The 17,058-nt window shown below is 50.3% G+C and overlaps 1 protein-coding gene and 1 long non-coding RNA gene across 10 annotated transcripts in view; one reads left to right on the top strand and one right to left on the bottom strand.

Annotated features, from left to right (window-relative positions):
- Positions 1 to 11,155, bottom strand: part of RBPMS (RNA binding protein, mRNA processing factor) — a 167,445-nt gene extending 156,290 nt beyond the window's left edge. For 2 of the 8 annotated variants that reach the window (XM_036011653.1, XM_036011658.1), the window contains exon 1: positions 10,549 to 11,136. In XM_036011653.1, coding sequence (XP_035867546.1) covers positions 10,549 to 10,614 — 66 coding nt within the window. In that variant the 5' untranslated portion in view covers positions 10,615 to 11,136. Of the gene's footprint in view, positions 1 to 217; positions 292 to 10,548 lie in introns of those variants that run through there. The other 6 variants (XR_004899959.1, XM_036011655.1, XM_036011656.1 and 3 more) reach the window with 6 other exon arrangements.
- Positions 11,156 to 11,263: 108 nt separating this feature from the next.
- LOC118497432 lies at positions 11,264 to 13,983 on the top strand. Of its 2 annotated transcripts, none has more exons than XR_004899960.1 (2): positions 11,264 to 11,398; positions 13,671 to 13,983. It is a non-coding gene; the product is annotated as an uncharacterized LOC118497432 (long non-coding RNA). The 2 variants fall into 2 exon arrangements; XR_004899961.1 differs by having other exon boundaries at positions 11,302 to 11,398; positions 12,549 to 13,983.
- Positions 13,984 to 17,058: the final 3,075 nt, after the last annotated feature.

The raw sequence follows: 17,058 nt of genomic DNA on the forward strand, positions 1-17,058 counted from the left end.
CTGATGATTTCGTCAAGGACTGACAGATACAAGGATTTATAATACACCACTGGTTCCAAGACTCTCAATAAGTGACGGTAAACTTTAAGAATGCGCTCAAGGTCAAGTATTGTGACATGAATGCCACAAACGAGGACTACCCGGTGGCCTGCATGTCCTTAAGTGCATCATGGTGCCATTCCCAGGCAGTCTGAGGAGCAAAGGAACGAAGACTTACATTTCTGTCATCCTGAAATGTCATCTGTTCTGCTTCTCGATGAATACACACGGCTCCCGCGTCTGTGAGCCCGACCACTGGGTGTAAAAACGCGGCTGTTCACACACCCAGATTAGACGCGGGGCAGCCACGAGGGCGCAGGTGCTTGCAGGCTGGATTTGTCCGGCTGCAGCCCACATCATCCTGAGCTGTGTGCCGTGTTGCTTTGCAGGCACGTGGAGGGAAAGCAAGCACGTGGAGCTGGATGAGAGCTAAATCAGAGGACGGGTAGTGAGTGCTAAGTCTACCTCTAAATCAGTTCCACCTGGGTCACTGACAGGAACCCTTCGCAGCCCAACACTCGCACCTGCAACACAGGACTCACGTTCATGGTGCCCTACTTTCTACTCACCACCCCACGCCAGGCCCACATTTCACTCCCAGTCCTGGGAGTTATGTACTGTTTCTATTCTCACTGGACCAAGGGAAGGAAGGATACTTCTACATGTGAAAAATAACTGCATCTAACCCCTAACCCTCCCCACACACCCCCTGCATGGGATATGTCACTGACCATCACCCCCAATTCCTGGCTGAAAAGCTGTGATAATTAGCCCTGGCCAGTGTGGCTCCGTTGGTTGGAGCTTCGTCCCCGTAACCCAGAGGGTCGTGGTCGCAGGTTAGATTTCTGGTCAGGGCACATGCCTGGCTGTGGGTTTGGTCCCAGGTACAATCGGTGCTTCTCTCTCTCTCCCTACCCCTCCCTTCCCCTCTCTCTAAAATCAATAAGCATGCTCTCAGGTGAGGATTAAAAAAAAAAAAAAAAAAAAAAGCTGTGATCATTGTACTTTCTGATATAATTAAGTGGCATGGGGATCTAGAAATTATCACCTTGAAGGCAGCAATCATTAAAATTTCATCTAAAAACTGCTGGAAAGGGCTTACAATGATGTGGTATGTTGTACAGGCCTGAGTTTGACAGGTTAGTTGGTAGTCTAGCCATTTAAAAATGACACATTCATCGAGCAGTTTCAGGCATTGTTCTAGATGTGGGCGGGGGTTGGGGGGGGGGGGGTTAAACAGCCCCAAGACAGAGGTCCCTGCAGCCAGTCAGCCACAGTCCAGGAAGGCAAGCTGAGTGAGTACACAGGTAATGTCAGTGACTAAGAAGTACTCTCTGGACAACAAAACAGGAGCGATGTAATCGCAGTTGGGAAGGTGGTGCTTTTTCAAACTTGGAGGTCAAAGGTCTCTCTGGGAAACAGAGGAACTGGAATTGGAATGAGCAACAGGGAAGAGGCTGTCCCGTGGACATCTGGATGCAGAGTTTCCAGGCAGCCCGAGGGCCAGCACAAAGGCCCTGAGGCAGAAGCAAGCTTGGCAAGTTACAGGGCCCTAAATTCGGCCCAGGCAGCTGAGGCAGGACGAGGGAGGCTGTGATTCCTGCCGGGTGAGGTCACAGACCAGCTGGGCCCACATCACGTGGAGACACGCTCAGCTCCTACCCACCAGCTGTAAAACCTTAGACAAATTACTTAATCCCTCGCTTTTCTGATCTCCAAACATGGGATGCTGACACCTCATTTGGTTTGCGAAAGGGCAATGTTTAAAACTAGACACTACTCAGTAAATGCTTAATGAATTAATGTGCAAAAACCGAAATCCATAAATGCTTCTACACGTCTGATTATATTTGGGTATGCACCTGATCTTCAATTTTCCCTCCAGTTAATTTCCTTACAGATTCAACGAGACCAAAAAGGGAATGTGAGCGGCAACAGTGGTCTGGGCCTGGGTCAGCTCTGACAATTCTTTTGCTCATTCAGGGGAAAATGCCCCAAGGCCCCTGAACATGAACTGGGCTTTGGAGAGTGGTGCGGGTGGAAGGCAGAACCCAACACAACGGGGTGGCTTAGTGGTGGCTGACTGGACCCCAGCGGCTCCCTTGTTCTTTCTACCGACTAGCGAGGCCCTGAGGAGAAGCAGTTATCATTTTCGGTCGCATCACCCAGCATCCCAGGACAGGCACGGAACGGGAGGGAAGGAGGGAGAAAGAGAGAGAGACAGAGAGCACAAGCATGTGTGTCACCCTCCACCCCATCCGTCATCTCCTCCTCCCTGCCCTCCCCGCCAGCTCCAAAACACATCCTGCCGGTTTACAGGGATCCTGTATTGAAAAACAGATGCCTCTCTTAGGAAACAAACACATTTTAAGTCCTGTAAATCACACATGCTGGGTGAAGCAATTACACTTCTGTAGCACTTCCCCTCCGAGCACAAAGGAAATTCTGCTACTTCTGTAATAAGATAGCACTTTCTGCGCTGCACCTTCTCTCATGAGGCCCCAGCTGCCCGTCCTCTAGGTGAGCCCAGGAGGAATTTTCACAAAACAGGATCCTGAGGATTCCAGGGAAAACATTTTTTTTTCTTTCATCTTTGAGATTTCTAGTAAGGTAATGTGACCACCTGCCGGCATAGCTACCTGGTGACACAATTCAGGAAGGGCAGAGGAATGTCATTTAAAAGTCAGCTCATGAGAAGCGACGGCTCATTCAAAGTAGAAGCTGCTGGGCTTGGGCAGCGTATTTGCTGGGTATTTCCTGGGTCGGGGAGATGTGCCTCAAGGTGGAGACTGCACGGCTTCTCACACCTCTGGCCAAACTCAAGGGGCGCAGAGGGTTGCGCAGGGCTGCTGCCGGCGTTCTCTTAGCATTTAAATTTGTGTAACAATACTGTGCTACAGGCCGGAATTGGGAGCTAATCTTCCCGGTGTGATTGGCATTTATTACTGCTATTTCCTTTTTCTCCACTATTCTACATAATGTGCATCATAATGGCTGCAGTAGGGTTAAGGCCTACCAGAAATACAAATGCAAGTTGTTGTCTTTAAACTCTCAGACTATCTTTTATTTTTCCGTATCCACTAGCAGAGCCTCACTGGTGAGCGGAAAAGGCAACAAAACTTCAGGAAACCACGGAATGAATCAATTAAAAATGTGACCCACAGAAGAGATGACTGTGGTCTCCGGCCAAAGGTTCATTTTACTATTTCACCCCCCCCCAATAAATTCAAAAAAGAACAAAACAACTTGGGGAAAGGTTTTCTTAGAAAAACACTCAAGCCTCTTGGGGCTGTCCAGCCCACCTTTGCTTCCCAAACCCACCTACGCGTTAGGGTAGGTTTGTCTTCTTCCCTTGTAGGTACGGGGTGGGGGGTGGGGGGGTCAGGGAGAAGTGAGTGCAAGCCTGGGGATTAATTGCAAGTTTCAGGAGAAAACAATTCCCAAAGACCGTAGATAAAAGCAAAAATAAAAAATAAAAAAGTGCTTGAGAAGTCCTATATGTACACCTAGATTTTTCTAAGCTCCTCCCCTTAGGCTTTCCAATAGCTACAGATACAGACACTGTTAAGTTATAATTAGATTACATGCAACACACTTTTATGTTCCTAAATGAAAGAGTGCTTTACATTTTTTGCTTTATTTTTTCCCAAGAATTTCCAGTGCGCCCCCCACCAGCACTGTTTTACATAGGTAGAATGTTAAATACAATGCATGTACCTCTCTCTCGCCGCCTACCCACACAGGCCCCCTGGGCACTGGAGTCCCCAGGCCTCTTCACCCTGCCCACCACTTGTTACCAGCTCCAGGCTCTTGAACCGTTCTGAAAAACCACTTTTCAAGACCACACCTCTCCATCTCAAAGCCAACATCTTCACCTCCTTCTTGCCCACTTTTCTTCCCCCTTCAACCTCGCTATTTTCTACTTCTACAAACACAGACGCCGGTGGTAGTCAGTGTCCACTGGAGAAACCCGAGAGGCTTCCGAGACGAAGCGTGCCTTCCCTCCTGGGCACCTGACAGTGGGTGAGGCCCCTGAACACCTCCTGTCCCTGGCCCCGTGGCCACCGCCAGGCACGGCCTTACTTGCAGATCAGGACTCTCAACAACTCTTCCGAGACCTGCTGCATACATCCCGTCCCACTGCAACACCCCAGAACGCCAGGCCCCCACTGCACAGCAGCTGCTGTCACAGGATGGAGTCTGACTCCCGGGCACGAAGGGCCACCTCCTGCATCTTCTGCCTCCCTGACGCCTGCCTGCCTGCCTGCCTGCCTGCCTGCCTCCCTCCCCAGACTCATCCTTTCTTCCCCTCCTCTCCTGTACCTCGCTTCTCCAGAAGGGTCCTTTGGTTTAGGCCTCTGTATTTTCCTATAGGCCAATCTTTCCCACCATCTCAACCCTTTCCTCATCTGGCTAAACCTTAATTGAGACTTAGCTCAAATGTCACCTCTTTTCAACGCTTTCCTTGACACAGTTCCATCACCCTCTCCTCCCTGCAGTGGGAACTGTGTTCCTGCTTTAACACAGCGCTTTATTATGCCTGTTCGCTTACCCAAGGGCCATCACCACTGAACCGCCAGGACCACCTCTCACAGACCCTGGCGCCCCCAGAATCTGTACACGAAGGCCCCAGTTACTCAGCCTCAGTGGCTCCCACAAAATGAGGATCATCGAGGTTAATGCCCACATCAGCTTGTTGTGAGGATGAAATAATGTGGTACTTATCATCAAGTGCTTGGCCACGGCCTGACCCATAGTAAATGTTCAAAAGTTAGCAATCATTTCTCGAGTGAATGGGTAAAAAGAGTTCTGAAATTTTCATAGGATTAACTATTCCAGTACTTTCTTTTCTTCAGCTATCAATAAAAAATGACAAACTGGGCAACTTTATTCTGATAAACTCGAAGATGTACATCGATTTTATGGGCACTTTTTACATGCAGTCAAGCAATTCCCCTCCTCCCCATCCCAACAAACAGACAACACACTGAAGTTGTTGTATCTTCCAAAGCACCCTAAAGAGCCATACCCAAGTGACCCCCAGACATCAAATAAGCTCATCCCCACAGGGATGATCTGCTGTTATCAACACAGATCAATTTAAATATCCGGTCCCACATAGCCTCAAGCCCATTGAGCCATGCAGCCACTTTGGCTACAGCTATTATTAAGGTTCATTCTCCTCATTCCTGCCTAAGTTTTTTTCTTTGCCCAAAGCAAGCACTGTTCAAGAGGAACATTTGCATTCCCTTTTCCCTACCCCCAGGCAGACACTAAGGTGCCAAATGAAACTGAACACAAACATTCCGAAGTGGCTGTCACACAGAGCAGGCTTGTCTGGGAACTCGGGGCAGCTCTGTGCTCTTCCACCAAGGCTTGGGAATCCCAAGGCCAAAGGATCAAAGTGAGTTCCACAGCAGAAACCAGATTCCCATGGTTAAAACCCAAATGCACCTCGGAATGAGCGGACCCAGACTGGCAGTGGCTGCTGGGCGGACCAGGCATGCTCACCTGTGCACTCAAACAGAGGCTATGGATGGCAGGTGGAGGGAGTGAATTTCCCGGCTGATCCATCCATGACATCTCTCAATCCCCCTCCGGGCAAGAGATCACAATCATAAACAGGCTGCTTTTTAACAGCTTACCTATAAAAAGCCATCAGCACCAACCCTACCAATAAGGTTATTTCATATGCTTATCAATTATACATTTATAAAGAATTGTTTGCGAGTGTGTATCTGTGTAGCTTGCAACTGTATGTGGTACTTCTCTGGTGCTGGGGCACTATATACGGGTACCTCTTCCGTATTACCAATACCATAAGATGGCACTGATCTTTTTTAAAAAACTACAGGGAGGAAGGTCTTGATTCAGGAGTTAAATGGAGATAAAAAACAGAAAATTCAATGGAGATAACAGAGAGAGATAACTGGAATTCTGAGGAAAATCATCTTTGTGGATTGGGGACATTTAGGTGATGAGATCCTGCAAAAATGTGCGCTGAAATTTGACTCCTGCTTTGAAAGCAGCTCAGGCTCAATCAAGAGGGAAAAGGTGGCTGGAGCAAACGGTGTGCAGGGGGGCAGAGGGCAAAGGGCAGAGGTGCGTCAAGGCAATCCTGAAGGCCAACCTTGGACCTTATTGTGTGGGGACAGATGAGTGCTGGAGGAGTTGAGGTGTCAGAGGACCCAGCGTTGTGGTGCTGGGATGGATTGGGAACGCAGACAAGAACAAGGAGACCTGATGAGGATCACTAAAATGACAAAGGAATGACTGCGAGAAACCTTGGGAAGGCTACAGGGACCGGAAGAGATCTGACTCCTGCAGGGAGGCTTGTGAACACAACAAAAAGTAACCAACCCCAGCATTTTGGTGACACTTACAGACACTGCAAGGAAATTTAAAGAAATCTACAAAGCCAACAGATTGTTGTTGTTGTCGTTCACCTGTTCATTTTAGAAAATTCCGAAAGCACAGAAAAGCATCAGTATACAAATGATCTATGACCCACCAGATAATTTTTAGTAATATTTGGTTTTATATGGCATTTCTTGAGAGACTTGGCATCACACAGCATAAAACTTGAAATTTGCTCTTTTCATTTCATGTATAGCACTGAGGATTAACCCCTCAGTTAAAACGTGGCCAGAAGCTGGAAGAGACAAGATCAGATTCTCCCACACAGCAAAGGGGACGTGGTGGGCCTGACACGTTCACGCTAAGGTCTCGGGCCTCCAGAACCATGACAGAATACGCTTCTGTTGCTTTAAGCCACCAAAACATTTCTTCTCCCCACCCCAACACTGATCACTTCTGTCCTCAGAACAGAATATGAGCCCCCCCAAATATATAAAAGCATCTCCAAAAGGAACCCCTAACTCTACCCAAACTATCCAATAAACAAACACCCCTGGAAACAAAGCACATGAGAGCCTATGGGTTTATTGAGGAAATTTTAAAACCCCTACTGGAAAAATACCAAAAGTGCACACCCTATTATTGGCAGTGATTTTACGGCATCATTGTACTATGAAGTCACCCCAGTTTCACCCAAAACGCTGCCACCAAATCCCACTCTATGACTGCAGTACAGGATTACTGTATTAGATTTGAACTGGAGTAACACAGGCTCCAGACTTGGTTCAAGTGCACAAAACCATTCTGTACTTTTCCCAAGGCATAAGGTAGAATAACCTTAACGCTCAATGAAAACCTGAGGCTGTCACGTCAAACGGACATGGTACCCTTCCTCTGTGTCACTTTGAAGAAACAATTTTCTTCATGACTCCAATATTTTGGCTACTGTTAACACCGGCACCTCAACATAAGAAACTCCTTTTCAAAGTCATTTGTAAACAGCCAAAGGTGATTTCTTAAGAGAATACTGCCTAGTACAAAATCAGAGGCAAATTCTGAGAATTAGCTTAATTGTAAGATGATGTAGGAAATAATCTACTGCCCTGTACACCAGCCTTGGAAGTCTCAGGCTCCAGCCAGATTTCAACAACTTGTTTTCCTTTATGTGAACAACTAGCACAGGAACATTTCATAACATGTAGCGCACTGGAAGTCGGAACGCCAGATACACTATCTCTTACATGGTTGTTTAGCCAAATATTTGTTTTTTCCTCAAAGTTTTAAGTATTGTCCAATGCAGAAGTCTATGTCCTGCCCAAGTTCTCAAAAACTCCCAACCCTGAAAAGCTGCAAAAATCCTCAATCCTCGACTGTTTAATCTTTACAGTTGGAACCAAGGAAGTGTTTCTGCATCAATTATTTCACAGCAAGCTTTAGGAGCTCTCCAGAAGGAATAAAATGTCCAGGAAGATAAAAGGACATTTAAAAAAAAAAGAAAAAAAAAAAACAGAAGAACACCCTTGGATTCTATAATGTGGCAGAGAAAACCTAAACTACCCTGATGATCTGTATGAAATAAACTATTTTCTCTCAATGATGATTGGACCCCTCTCTCCCCCATGAGTTCAACGACTGCCATAAACTACAACAAAACATGTTTTTCCTCTCTTGTCATCATGTGCATATATGTTCTGTTTGTACGTGCCATTTACTGGAGTCCTCAGCCAAGACTTTTAAATGTGTTTGAGAACAAACTGCTGGTCTCTGGGTGGCCAGGGAAAGGATCCAGTGTGCTGGTTTTGTAGAAGGCCGAGCACATTAACGGGACTCACTAAAAACCATTATTTATTTGACTTGTGGCTCTCAGGGTTAGACAAAAGAGGTTAGGAGTTTTTCGAAATCAAAACATAAACCCAAAACAGGGAATCAGGGCAAAATTACCTGGGTGTTCAGATCAACTTACTTTCCCTGGATTTCTCACACTGTAAATACTGTCTTCAGGGTGCATACGTTTGCACACTTCACCTCTGGTACAACTGGGGTTCTGGAATCTTCCTGTCCTCTTATTTCTCAAATAACACTAACCTGCTAAAACTACAGACACCTCCAAGAGTCAGATGCCATTCCCACCTGAAAACAGGGCTACAGGGCAGGGAAGAGGCAGTGCCTGTACTGGGACGGCCTGTGGCTCCACCTGGACACAGCCTCCCGTGGGAAGGCGAACAGTAACAGTGACCAGTGGCCAGGGCAGATGACCCCTCAGTACCGCCAGCAGGTAAGGCAGAGAAAGGTCAGGCAAAAACAACACACACAAAAAAAACGTGACTTTTCTCTATTTAATTTTGTCAAGTCAAGTCAGTTATGGTTTGGGGACACTCAAACCTCTTGACCACCTACCAAAAGAAAAAAAAAAAAAAGAAATCAAGGGTGTGCCTGATTAACTTTTTCTGGTTACAAGTGCTTTTCATCAGGTGAACAGAGGAAGGAGGTTCCATACAATGTACCCTCACCCTCAGAAGCAAACAAACCACCAACCTCATCGGCACGGAAAGGTTTCCGGAGCAATTATTACCTCAGTGGGCTAGGACGAATTAAACGTAGCAATTCTTTAAAAAGGCACATTTGTCCTTGTTTTTTTTTGCATTTTGTTTCAATGGTAGGGACAATAAGTATCAAAGCAGCAGGTAGGGTTTAAAGGAAAAATGTGAAACTTGAAATTTGAATCTTCATCTCCTTGAAAAAGAAAATGTCCATACTGTGTCTTCGCTTGTGGTTAAAAACAAGAATGAAAACACTTTTCAAAATAACAGTCTATAACCCAACAGGCAGTTTCCTGAGGTGGTTTGCTGCAACTCACCTGAGACACACCACCACACCGCGTGTTCAGAGTGAAGACTTTTGATTTAGTTTGCACGGTCTTCGGTCTCTCCTCTATCCCCCCCCATTTAAATAGTTCCCATTCTACCAAGTGGACACTGTGCAGATGGCTTATATGTATTTACTAAATCCCCCCCCCCCCCCCAACATTCGGTTTCACTACCAGCATTTTAGTTTGCACATTAACACAGTATTTCGGTAATAATCTGAACATCCTAACCGCTTTAGAATCAGCAGACCCTTCTGCTAACCTTGTACGTCGGGATGCAACACCTGAGTAAGTGCTTTATAGGTCCTATCTAGATGCACGCTTCCTTTCCTCTACACAACTCGCAAGTTCCTCTTAGAATGCCTAAGAACTCAAGTAGGTGGGATCTTAAAAAAAGTCAGCGAAAACATTGTTCCTTGGACTCCAGGTAATGTACCTGCGGGAACAGAACCACTGGAGAGGATGCCACAAATATTTGAAAGGCAAAATTCTGAAGCGTGTGTTCAGAAGGTCCCCCCCACCCTTGCAGAATTTTGCCTCCATCAAAGGAACGCTGCGCAGCCGCTACGTTTTCAGCGTTCTTTGGGGCCCACCAATGGAATTTGCGCTCAGAAGTCGAAGTCCTTCTAAAACAGCCCCGATGACCACTTGGTAAGGGGGTCAAGTTTTAACTCATTTTTTTTTCCTTTCTCCTGTTCCTCACGACCGCATCGCTCTAAATTTACAAAACCTAGTCACTCAGGTTCGGGGTCTTTGACTCATCAGAGAAGAATGCTGCTCAGGAGTTATCTATTAATCCGAAATGCCGCGGCTGGAAAGATATTTCACCGAGAACTTCCATCGCTGAAGGGGCGGGGGCAGGGAACAGAAGGTATCTTTTAAGGCAAACTTCCCCCGAGTTCTTCCTGAAACCGCGCACACAAACACACCCCACCGCTCACAGCGCCAGACGCAGAAGTTCGGGCCCTTCGGGTCCCCATAATCTGAGGTCACCCAGGAGTCACCTTTCGATTCCGCTTTTAAAATCTGGGGCAAACAAAGCTGACCATTATGCTTACAAGTCCCTGAAAAGTCCTCGAAGTTACGCAATTTTAGGCACGCACCCACAAAAACACCCTCTTCGAAGTTACACCCTCCCGGGGCCACAGTGTGGGGCAACCCCCGACCCCCGGACTGCGGCGCCCGGGGACCCCGCGCCCCGCCAGCCTCCGCCCGCACTTCGGAGAAACGCAGCGCGCGGCCAGCGTTCCGGGTCGCGCCCGCCACCGCACCGAGCCGCTCCGTACCTCTTCCTCCTGAAGGTTGGCCTCGTTCGGGGTGTTCTCCTTCTCGGCTTTGACGCCGTTGTTCATCTTCCCGGTCCTCCCTCGCCGGGCAGGGCTGGGGCGCGGGGCTGGGCGAGGGCGAGCTCGCCCACTCTTCCCTTCCCCGGGCGCGGCGGGCTGGAGCCGGGCAGCGGCGGCTCGGGATCCCGGGCGCGGTGCGACCGCGGCGGCAGGCGACTCAGGAAGTGCGAGGGAGACTCCGGGCAGGGCGAGGCGCCGGCTGCCTGGGGAGGGGACCGAGACAATCGGGACCCGGGCGGGAGACCTGGAGAGTGAGGGCGGGCGCGAGGGGAGGAAGGAAGAAAGGATGGGGCGAGGGCGCGCGTCCCAGGAGTGACCCCAGAGAGTTGGGGATGTGGTCGAGTAGGGGCTGGGAGCTGCAGCAGCTCGAGGCCCCCGCAGCTACAGGAGGGAGGGGGCGAGAGGCGCCCAGAGTGGAGGAGGAAGAGGAGGAGGAGGAGGAGGTGGTGGTTAGCGGCAGCGGGCCGTGGCTGGGACGCTGGGACCCGAGAGCAGAGGAGTGCGCGCTCCAGGAAGGCTCTGGGAAGTCCAGGATCCGAGCAGCTCGCTTTCTCTCGCCTCCCTCCCTCCCTCCCCTTTCTCCTCCCTCCTCCCCTCCCTCCCCTCCTCCCTCCGCCCTCCTTGGACGGGGCAGCGGGCTGTCGCCGGGAGGGACCGGACGAGGACGGCAAAGCCCCGGGCCAAAGGAGGGGCTGCGCCGAGGGCGGCTGCCCGGCGGCCCGAAGGCGTGCGCCGGGGAGGGGCTGCGGGCCGCGGGGGACACGGCCGGCCCCCAGCCCGCGGCTTCGCGGTAGGTCGGAGAGTTAGGGCGCGGAGCGGGAGGGAGGGCCGGGTCCTCCCGGTAACCTCAGGGTTAGTCCGGCCCCGGGCGCCCCGGCGGCGGTGCGGGGCCCGAGTTGGCGACCTGGTGTGGCGGTGCGCGCGAGGTTGGTGCGGGGCTTCGGAGAGCCAGGCCCTGCCTGTGGGACCACCGCGAAGTGGGATGTGCTACTTTTGTTCGCTGGCTTCTCCCCCGGGTTTGCACTCCCTCGCCTCAGCCTAAGCCCAGCCCTCCTATTCAGTACCGGGTTAGACCCACGTCTCCCCTTCCTAGTTGGCGGCTGCCAGTGACAGGATGCGAGAACTCGAGTGACCTTCGGGGTCGGCCCGCGTCTTGAGGCGCAGCCTCAAGCCCACCTCCCACGCCGGGTCCTCGGACACCGCCGCAGCCTCCCCGCGTCCGCCGCTTTGCTCCCCTCTAGGACCCCGTGGTTCTTGCTCAGATCCCTCCCCCAGCTCTTATCAAACTGTTCTGGAATTATCTCTTCACCTGGCTGTCTTTCTCGCTCTTCTGGGAGATCCTCCCAGGAGGACAACGCCCTTGCCCAGGTTATCCTTTTTTAATCCACAGCTTTTAAATTACGCTACCTGCTGTACCGTGGTAGGGAACTGGGGGGCGTGCAGCTGACCTCCAGAGGTCAAAGCAGATTAAGGAAAGGGGTTCCGCCTTCTGGGAGGTCAGAGCACGAGGCTCGTTCTGCGCCGACCTCGGGAGGACCGCCTGCTTTCCTGTTCTCACCTGTGAAATGGGCGCAGCCCCGTTTATCTCCCCGGACTCGGCTGCCGGAGGAGATTGTAGGTTGCTAGAGTGCAGCACCTGGCGCCCTTTCTTACTCCGCTTAAGTCTACAACGCACGGAAGGTCACCTTATCATTGAGGAAACTTCCATTTCGTCCTGGACCAGAGAGAGCTTTTCCAAGACTGTATCTCTTAAGTCTGTTTAAACGTGGGTGCTACGGACACAACAGTTTAAAACTCCAGGCTTCAGCACGTTGTGCCTCCCTTCCCACTCCCGGGGATTCCCTCTCCCCGCGTGCCGCTCCTTCCTAGCGAGGATCACAGTTTCTAATTACTTGCAGCCTCGCTGCGCTGTTTATCTCTCCCCCCTCCCCCGCCCCAAGGGACATTCTTTACCGACGACCGGTGTACCTGTTGCTGGGAATGGGGCGAGCGCGGTGGTGGGAACTGAAGATAAGGCTTCCGCGTTGGGGGGAGGGGGGTTGGAAGTGCTGTTGTGGTGACAAGATAACCCCAAACAACTGCACGGCAACACGCTCGCAGGCCCTGGTGCAAACTGCGGCGAGCAAAATACCTGCTCTGAGAGCGTTTGAGGAGATAACACCGAAGTGATCCTCGGATTTCCATACTGGGTTTGTTCTTGGTGGTGAGGGGAGTCGGAAGATTTTGGTGAAGACGGAACTGCTGTCATGATGTCATTTCTCTCTGTGGGAAGAGAAAGATGTGTCCTGGGTGAAAATAGACGCAGACTATTCTAACACAACGGAAATGGAGAGGAGGCAAGGGTCACAAATGACCTGGAAACTTGGCCAGCCCTTTCCACCTCCAGTTCCTTCCTCACTGGGTTCCAGGAGGAGCCACGAGGGGGCGATGTCTCCCCGAGCTTTGGCTGCGCGGTGGTCCTGGGCCCCTGTGCGGACCAGTGAATGCCAGCACTTCCCTCTCCTTGGCCTTTCTGGCTTTTTACTGAACGTCCTCCACAGAAAGGCATTGTCTTGCTGGAGCCTGGCGAAGGCCCAAGAAAAATGATAGTTGATTTAGTCACTGGTGGTTCCAGTCAGACTCCATTTACGAAGGAGGTGAAAGATGTGTGATTCCCGGCTGTGGGGAGAACCTCCCCGAACCCCACCCAAGGAAAAGGTGGCTTCCGTCCAGACTAGAACCTGATTCCTTTGTCTTGGAGCCAAGCCAGCACTTTGTCCACTGTTAAAAGTCAAAAATCTCTGCGATAAAAAAACAATAAGTTGCAAGAGAGGACCCATGTTTGGCTGGTTCATTATTGCGTGCCCAATACCCACACAGTGCCTAACGCGTAGTAGGCTCTCCATTATTTTTGAATGAATGAACACATTGTCTTACCACTTTTGATTCTCAGGCTTGAGTGACATTAGGTCCTTCCACGGTGGGGCAGGGGGTCTGAGTTCGTGCACGGCTCTCCGCGTGGACAGACTGTGCGGAACAGGACACCTGGCAGATTCAGGGCGGGGGCCTTCACTGTTTTGCAGAGGGGAAACCCCAGGTAGAGAGCTTGTGCACAACGGGACACCTGATGAGATTTCAGGAAATAAAAGTGAGATCGCACCGCTCAGCCAGTCAACTGATGCATGAGGCAGCTGACAGCAGAGCCGAGAGACCTGGAGTTTACAGTTAACGGTGACCCTGAAGGTCAGGAAGGCGTGTGGGGATGACGTAACACGCCTGTGGACGGGGGGCGGCTCCTCGTTGGTCCTTTCCGTTAAGAATAGTTAGACGTATTTGGAAGAACAATAGATTGGTGTTGTCAGGAGAACTCAGTAAAAATCTGTGAGTCTGGCTATTTATCAGACCTTGCGAATGTGGGGCGTTTGGCTGTGTGTGAGGTGGTGGGGATGGGGGACCTTTATGACCTGTTTTGTTCCAAAAGGGTATCTCCTAAGTAGCAATAGTTTCCAGACACACCAAGAGTTACAAGACAACAAAGGGACTTTATATCCTAGAAAAGCAGAGCTAATGACCAAGAAACATCTGCTCTCTGTTCTGCCCGCCACCCTACCGCATTGCTCCTGGCCCCCCAGGTCAGGAGGTGATGGATCTCCAGGGGAAGGTGGTGTGCACCTGTAGTTTCTCTTGCTCGTCTCTGCTTCTCTGGCACTGCTGCTTTGGAGGCATGCTTTAAGAAAGTGAAACCTATAATTATGATTTAAGTGTTTCTCTCTGGGAATCTCAGGCATAAAGGTCTGCTTTGGGGCATGGGCTTTGCCTCCGTGTTAGCACGACGGCAGAAAGCTGCAGTATCTACCACATGTGTTGTGACGGTTTACTCTTCTGCGGGACCTGAAAAAGTTCTCGGGGGCCTGAGTCTGTTTTGTTGGGTTTTGTCATCCATGATAGTGCTTCTTCCCTCGCCCTGCACCCACCCACCCACCCACCTCCAGGCCATCACCATCTTCCCTTGGTGTATTTATTGCTTTTTAATTGTGGCTAAAAAACCCCCACACAACATAGTGTTTACCATTTGAGCCATTTTTAAGTGTACAGTTCAGTGGGATGAAGTACATTCACATGGTTGTGCAACATCCTCCTGATCTTGACCTCCTAAATAGTTCCGAGATTCGATCACTTCCCTCCAGTTACTTGCGGAAGCCCATGCAGCCATGTGGAGAGGCCCACACGGAGGAGAATGACAGCCCGGCTGAGCTCTCAGGGGACAGCCAGTACCAATTGCCGATCTCGTCAGTGAGTTATCTTGGAAGTGGATAACCCAGCCCCAGTGTAGCCGCCCCACCTGATGCTGCATGTGGGAGGGATGAGCTGCCTTCTCTGAGTCGTGCCCAAGTTGCAAAACCGTTAGCACAACGCTAAATGCTGTTATGTTCAATCACTAAATTCTGTGGCAGTTTGTGATGCAGCAGTAGGAGGTAACTGACACGTAATTACAAGCCCAAACGTGAGGTCCGGCTGTCACAGAAACCTAAAGCAGGTGGCAGTGGCTTTGGGAGCAGGTGGAGGAGAGAAGCTGGAAGAACTTTGAGTCTGCTAGTGAAGCGCGTTATTAACGGACAGTGAGACTGTTCTTATTCCAGGCTGGAGAGAGGGGAACCACGCTTATGTATGGGAAGGACAATTAGCTAAATTAGCCTTTGTTACGTGGAAGATAGGAAAGATACCTAGTAAGCATGTGGATCTGGCTCCAGAGATATTTGGATAGGCTGTTGAAGGGTTGAATGGTTTCTTTTAGGTACTTACGGTGTAGCACAAGAGAAGTGACATGAGCTTAAAAAAAAAAAAAAGGAGTTTTTCCATCATGAATATAATTTACAGCAAACACAAAGAATCCAGGATCCCTGGATTTGAAATAAATCTATTTGTCTTTTCTAGCTTCTCCAGGGGACAAAACTCTCAAAACAAGACATGGCCTAATGGCAAAGGTCAAGTCCAAGGCAGTATCCAGGAAACGTGACATTGCCCTGGCCAGGGTGGCTCCTTTGGTTGCAGCGCTGTCCCCTACACCAAAGGCTGGGGGTTGGATTCCCGGTCAGGGTGCACACCTGGGTTGTGGGTTTGATCCCACTTCGGGGCACCTATGAGAGGCTACCAATCAATATTTCTCTCTCACATCGATGTTTCTCTGTCTCTCCCTTTTTCTCTAAAATCAATAAACATATTGAAAATATGGCCTTAGGGGAGTTCAAGACAGGGTGTAGTTAGAAGACCTTGTGGTAGGCAGCCTCTGTGATGATCCCTACCTCCCGGTACTCAGGCCCTTGTGTAATCCCCTCCTGAGTGTGAGCTGGACCTAATGGCTTGCTTTTTTTTTTAAATCCTCACCCAAAGATATGTTTATTGACTTTAGAGAGAGAGGAAGGGGGTGGGAGAGAAACATCAATCAATTGCTGCGTACCCACCCCAACCAGGGACCCAACCCACAACCTAGGTATGTGTCCTGACCAGGAATCGAACCCACAAACTTTTGGTGTACAGGACAGTGCTCCAACCCACTAAGCCACCCGGCCAGGGCACACAGGTTAGATTACAAAGAGAACATGGCCCCCATCCCACATACCCTCTCTTGCTCTCTCATGGGCTCCCTAGATGGAAGCCCGGCTAGTATGACCTCAGCTGCCCTCTGCAGAGGCCCGTGTGGCAAGGGACAGTGGAGGCTCCCATTCAAGAGCCAGAAACCAGCCCTGACTGGCGTAGCTCAGTAGATTGAGCACGAGCTGAGAACCAAAGTGTTGCAGGTTCGATTCCCGGCCAGGGTACATGCCCGGGTTGCAGGCTATGGCCCCCAGCAACCACACATTGATGTTTCTCTCTCTCTCTCTCTTTCTCCCTCCCTTCCTTCTCTAAAAATAAATAAATAAATCTTTAAAAAAACAGAGCCAGAAACTAATTGGGGCTCTCAGTCCACCAGCCCACAAGGAACCGAGTCGGGCCAACAACCCGGTGAGTAAGCTTGGAGGTGGGGCGTCCCTAGATGAGGCCTGTTAGGTGAAACCTGTTATGCACTGAATGTTTGAATCACCCCCAAAAGTCATATTATGAAGCCACGACCCCCAATGTGATGGCACTAGGGTCTTTGCGAAGTTATTGGGTTTAAATGTGGTCTTGAGTGTAGGGTCCCGTGACGATGCTAGTGCCCTCACAAGAAGAAAAAGAGACTCCAACGCCTGTGCCCTCTCTGCCATGTGAGGGCACTACGAGAGGGTGGGCATCTGCAAGCCAGGAAGACAGCACTCGCCCGGAACTAAGTTGGCTGGCATGTTGATCTTGGACTTCCCAGCCTCCAGGACTGTGATACCTGTCTGTCGTTTAAGCTGCCTGCCCGACGCTGTTTTGTTGGGTAGCCTGAGCTGACTAAAGCAGGACCATGGGCCAGCTGACAACTTCGTCTCGGACTTGGAGAGACCTTGG

Source organism: Phyllostomus discolor, chromosome 11, assembly GCF_004126475.2.
Source record: "Phyllostomus discolor isolate MPI-MPIP mPhyDis1 chromosome 11, mPhyDis1.pri.v3, whole genome shotgun sequence".
Lineage (NCBI taxonomy): Eukaryota > Metazoa > Chordata > Mammalia > Chiroptera > Phyllostomidae > Phyllostomus > Phyllostomus discolor.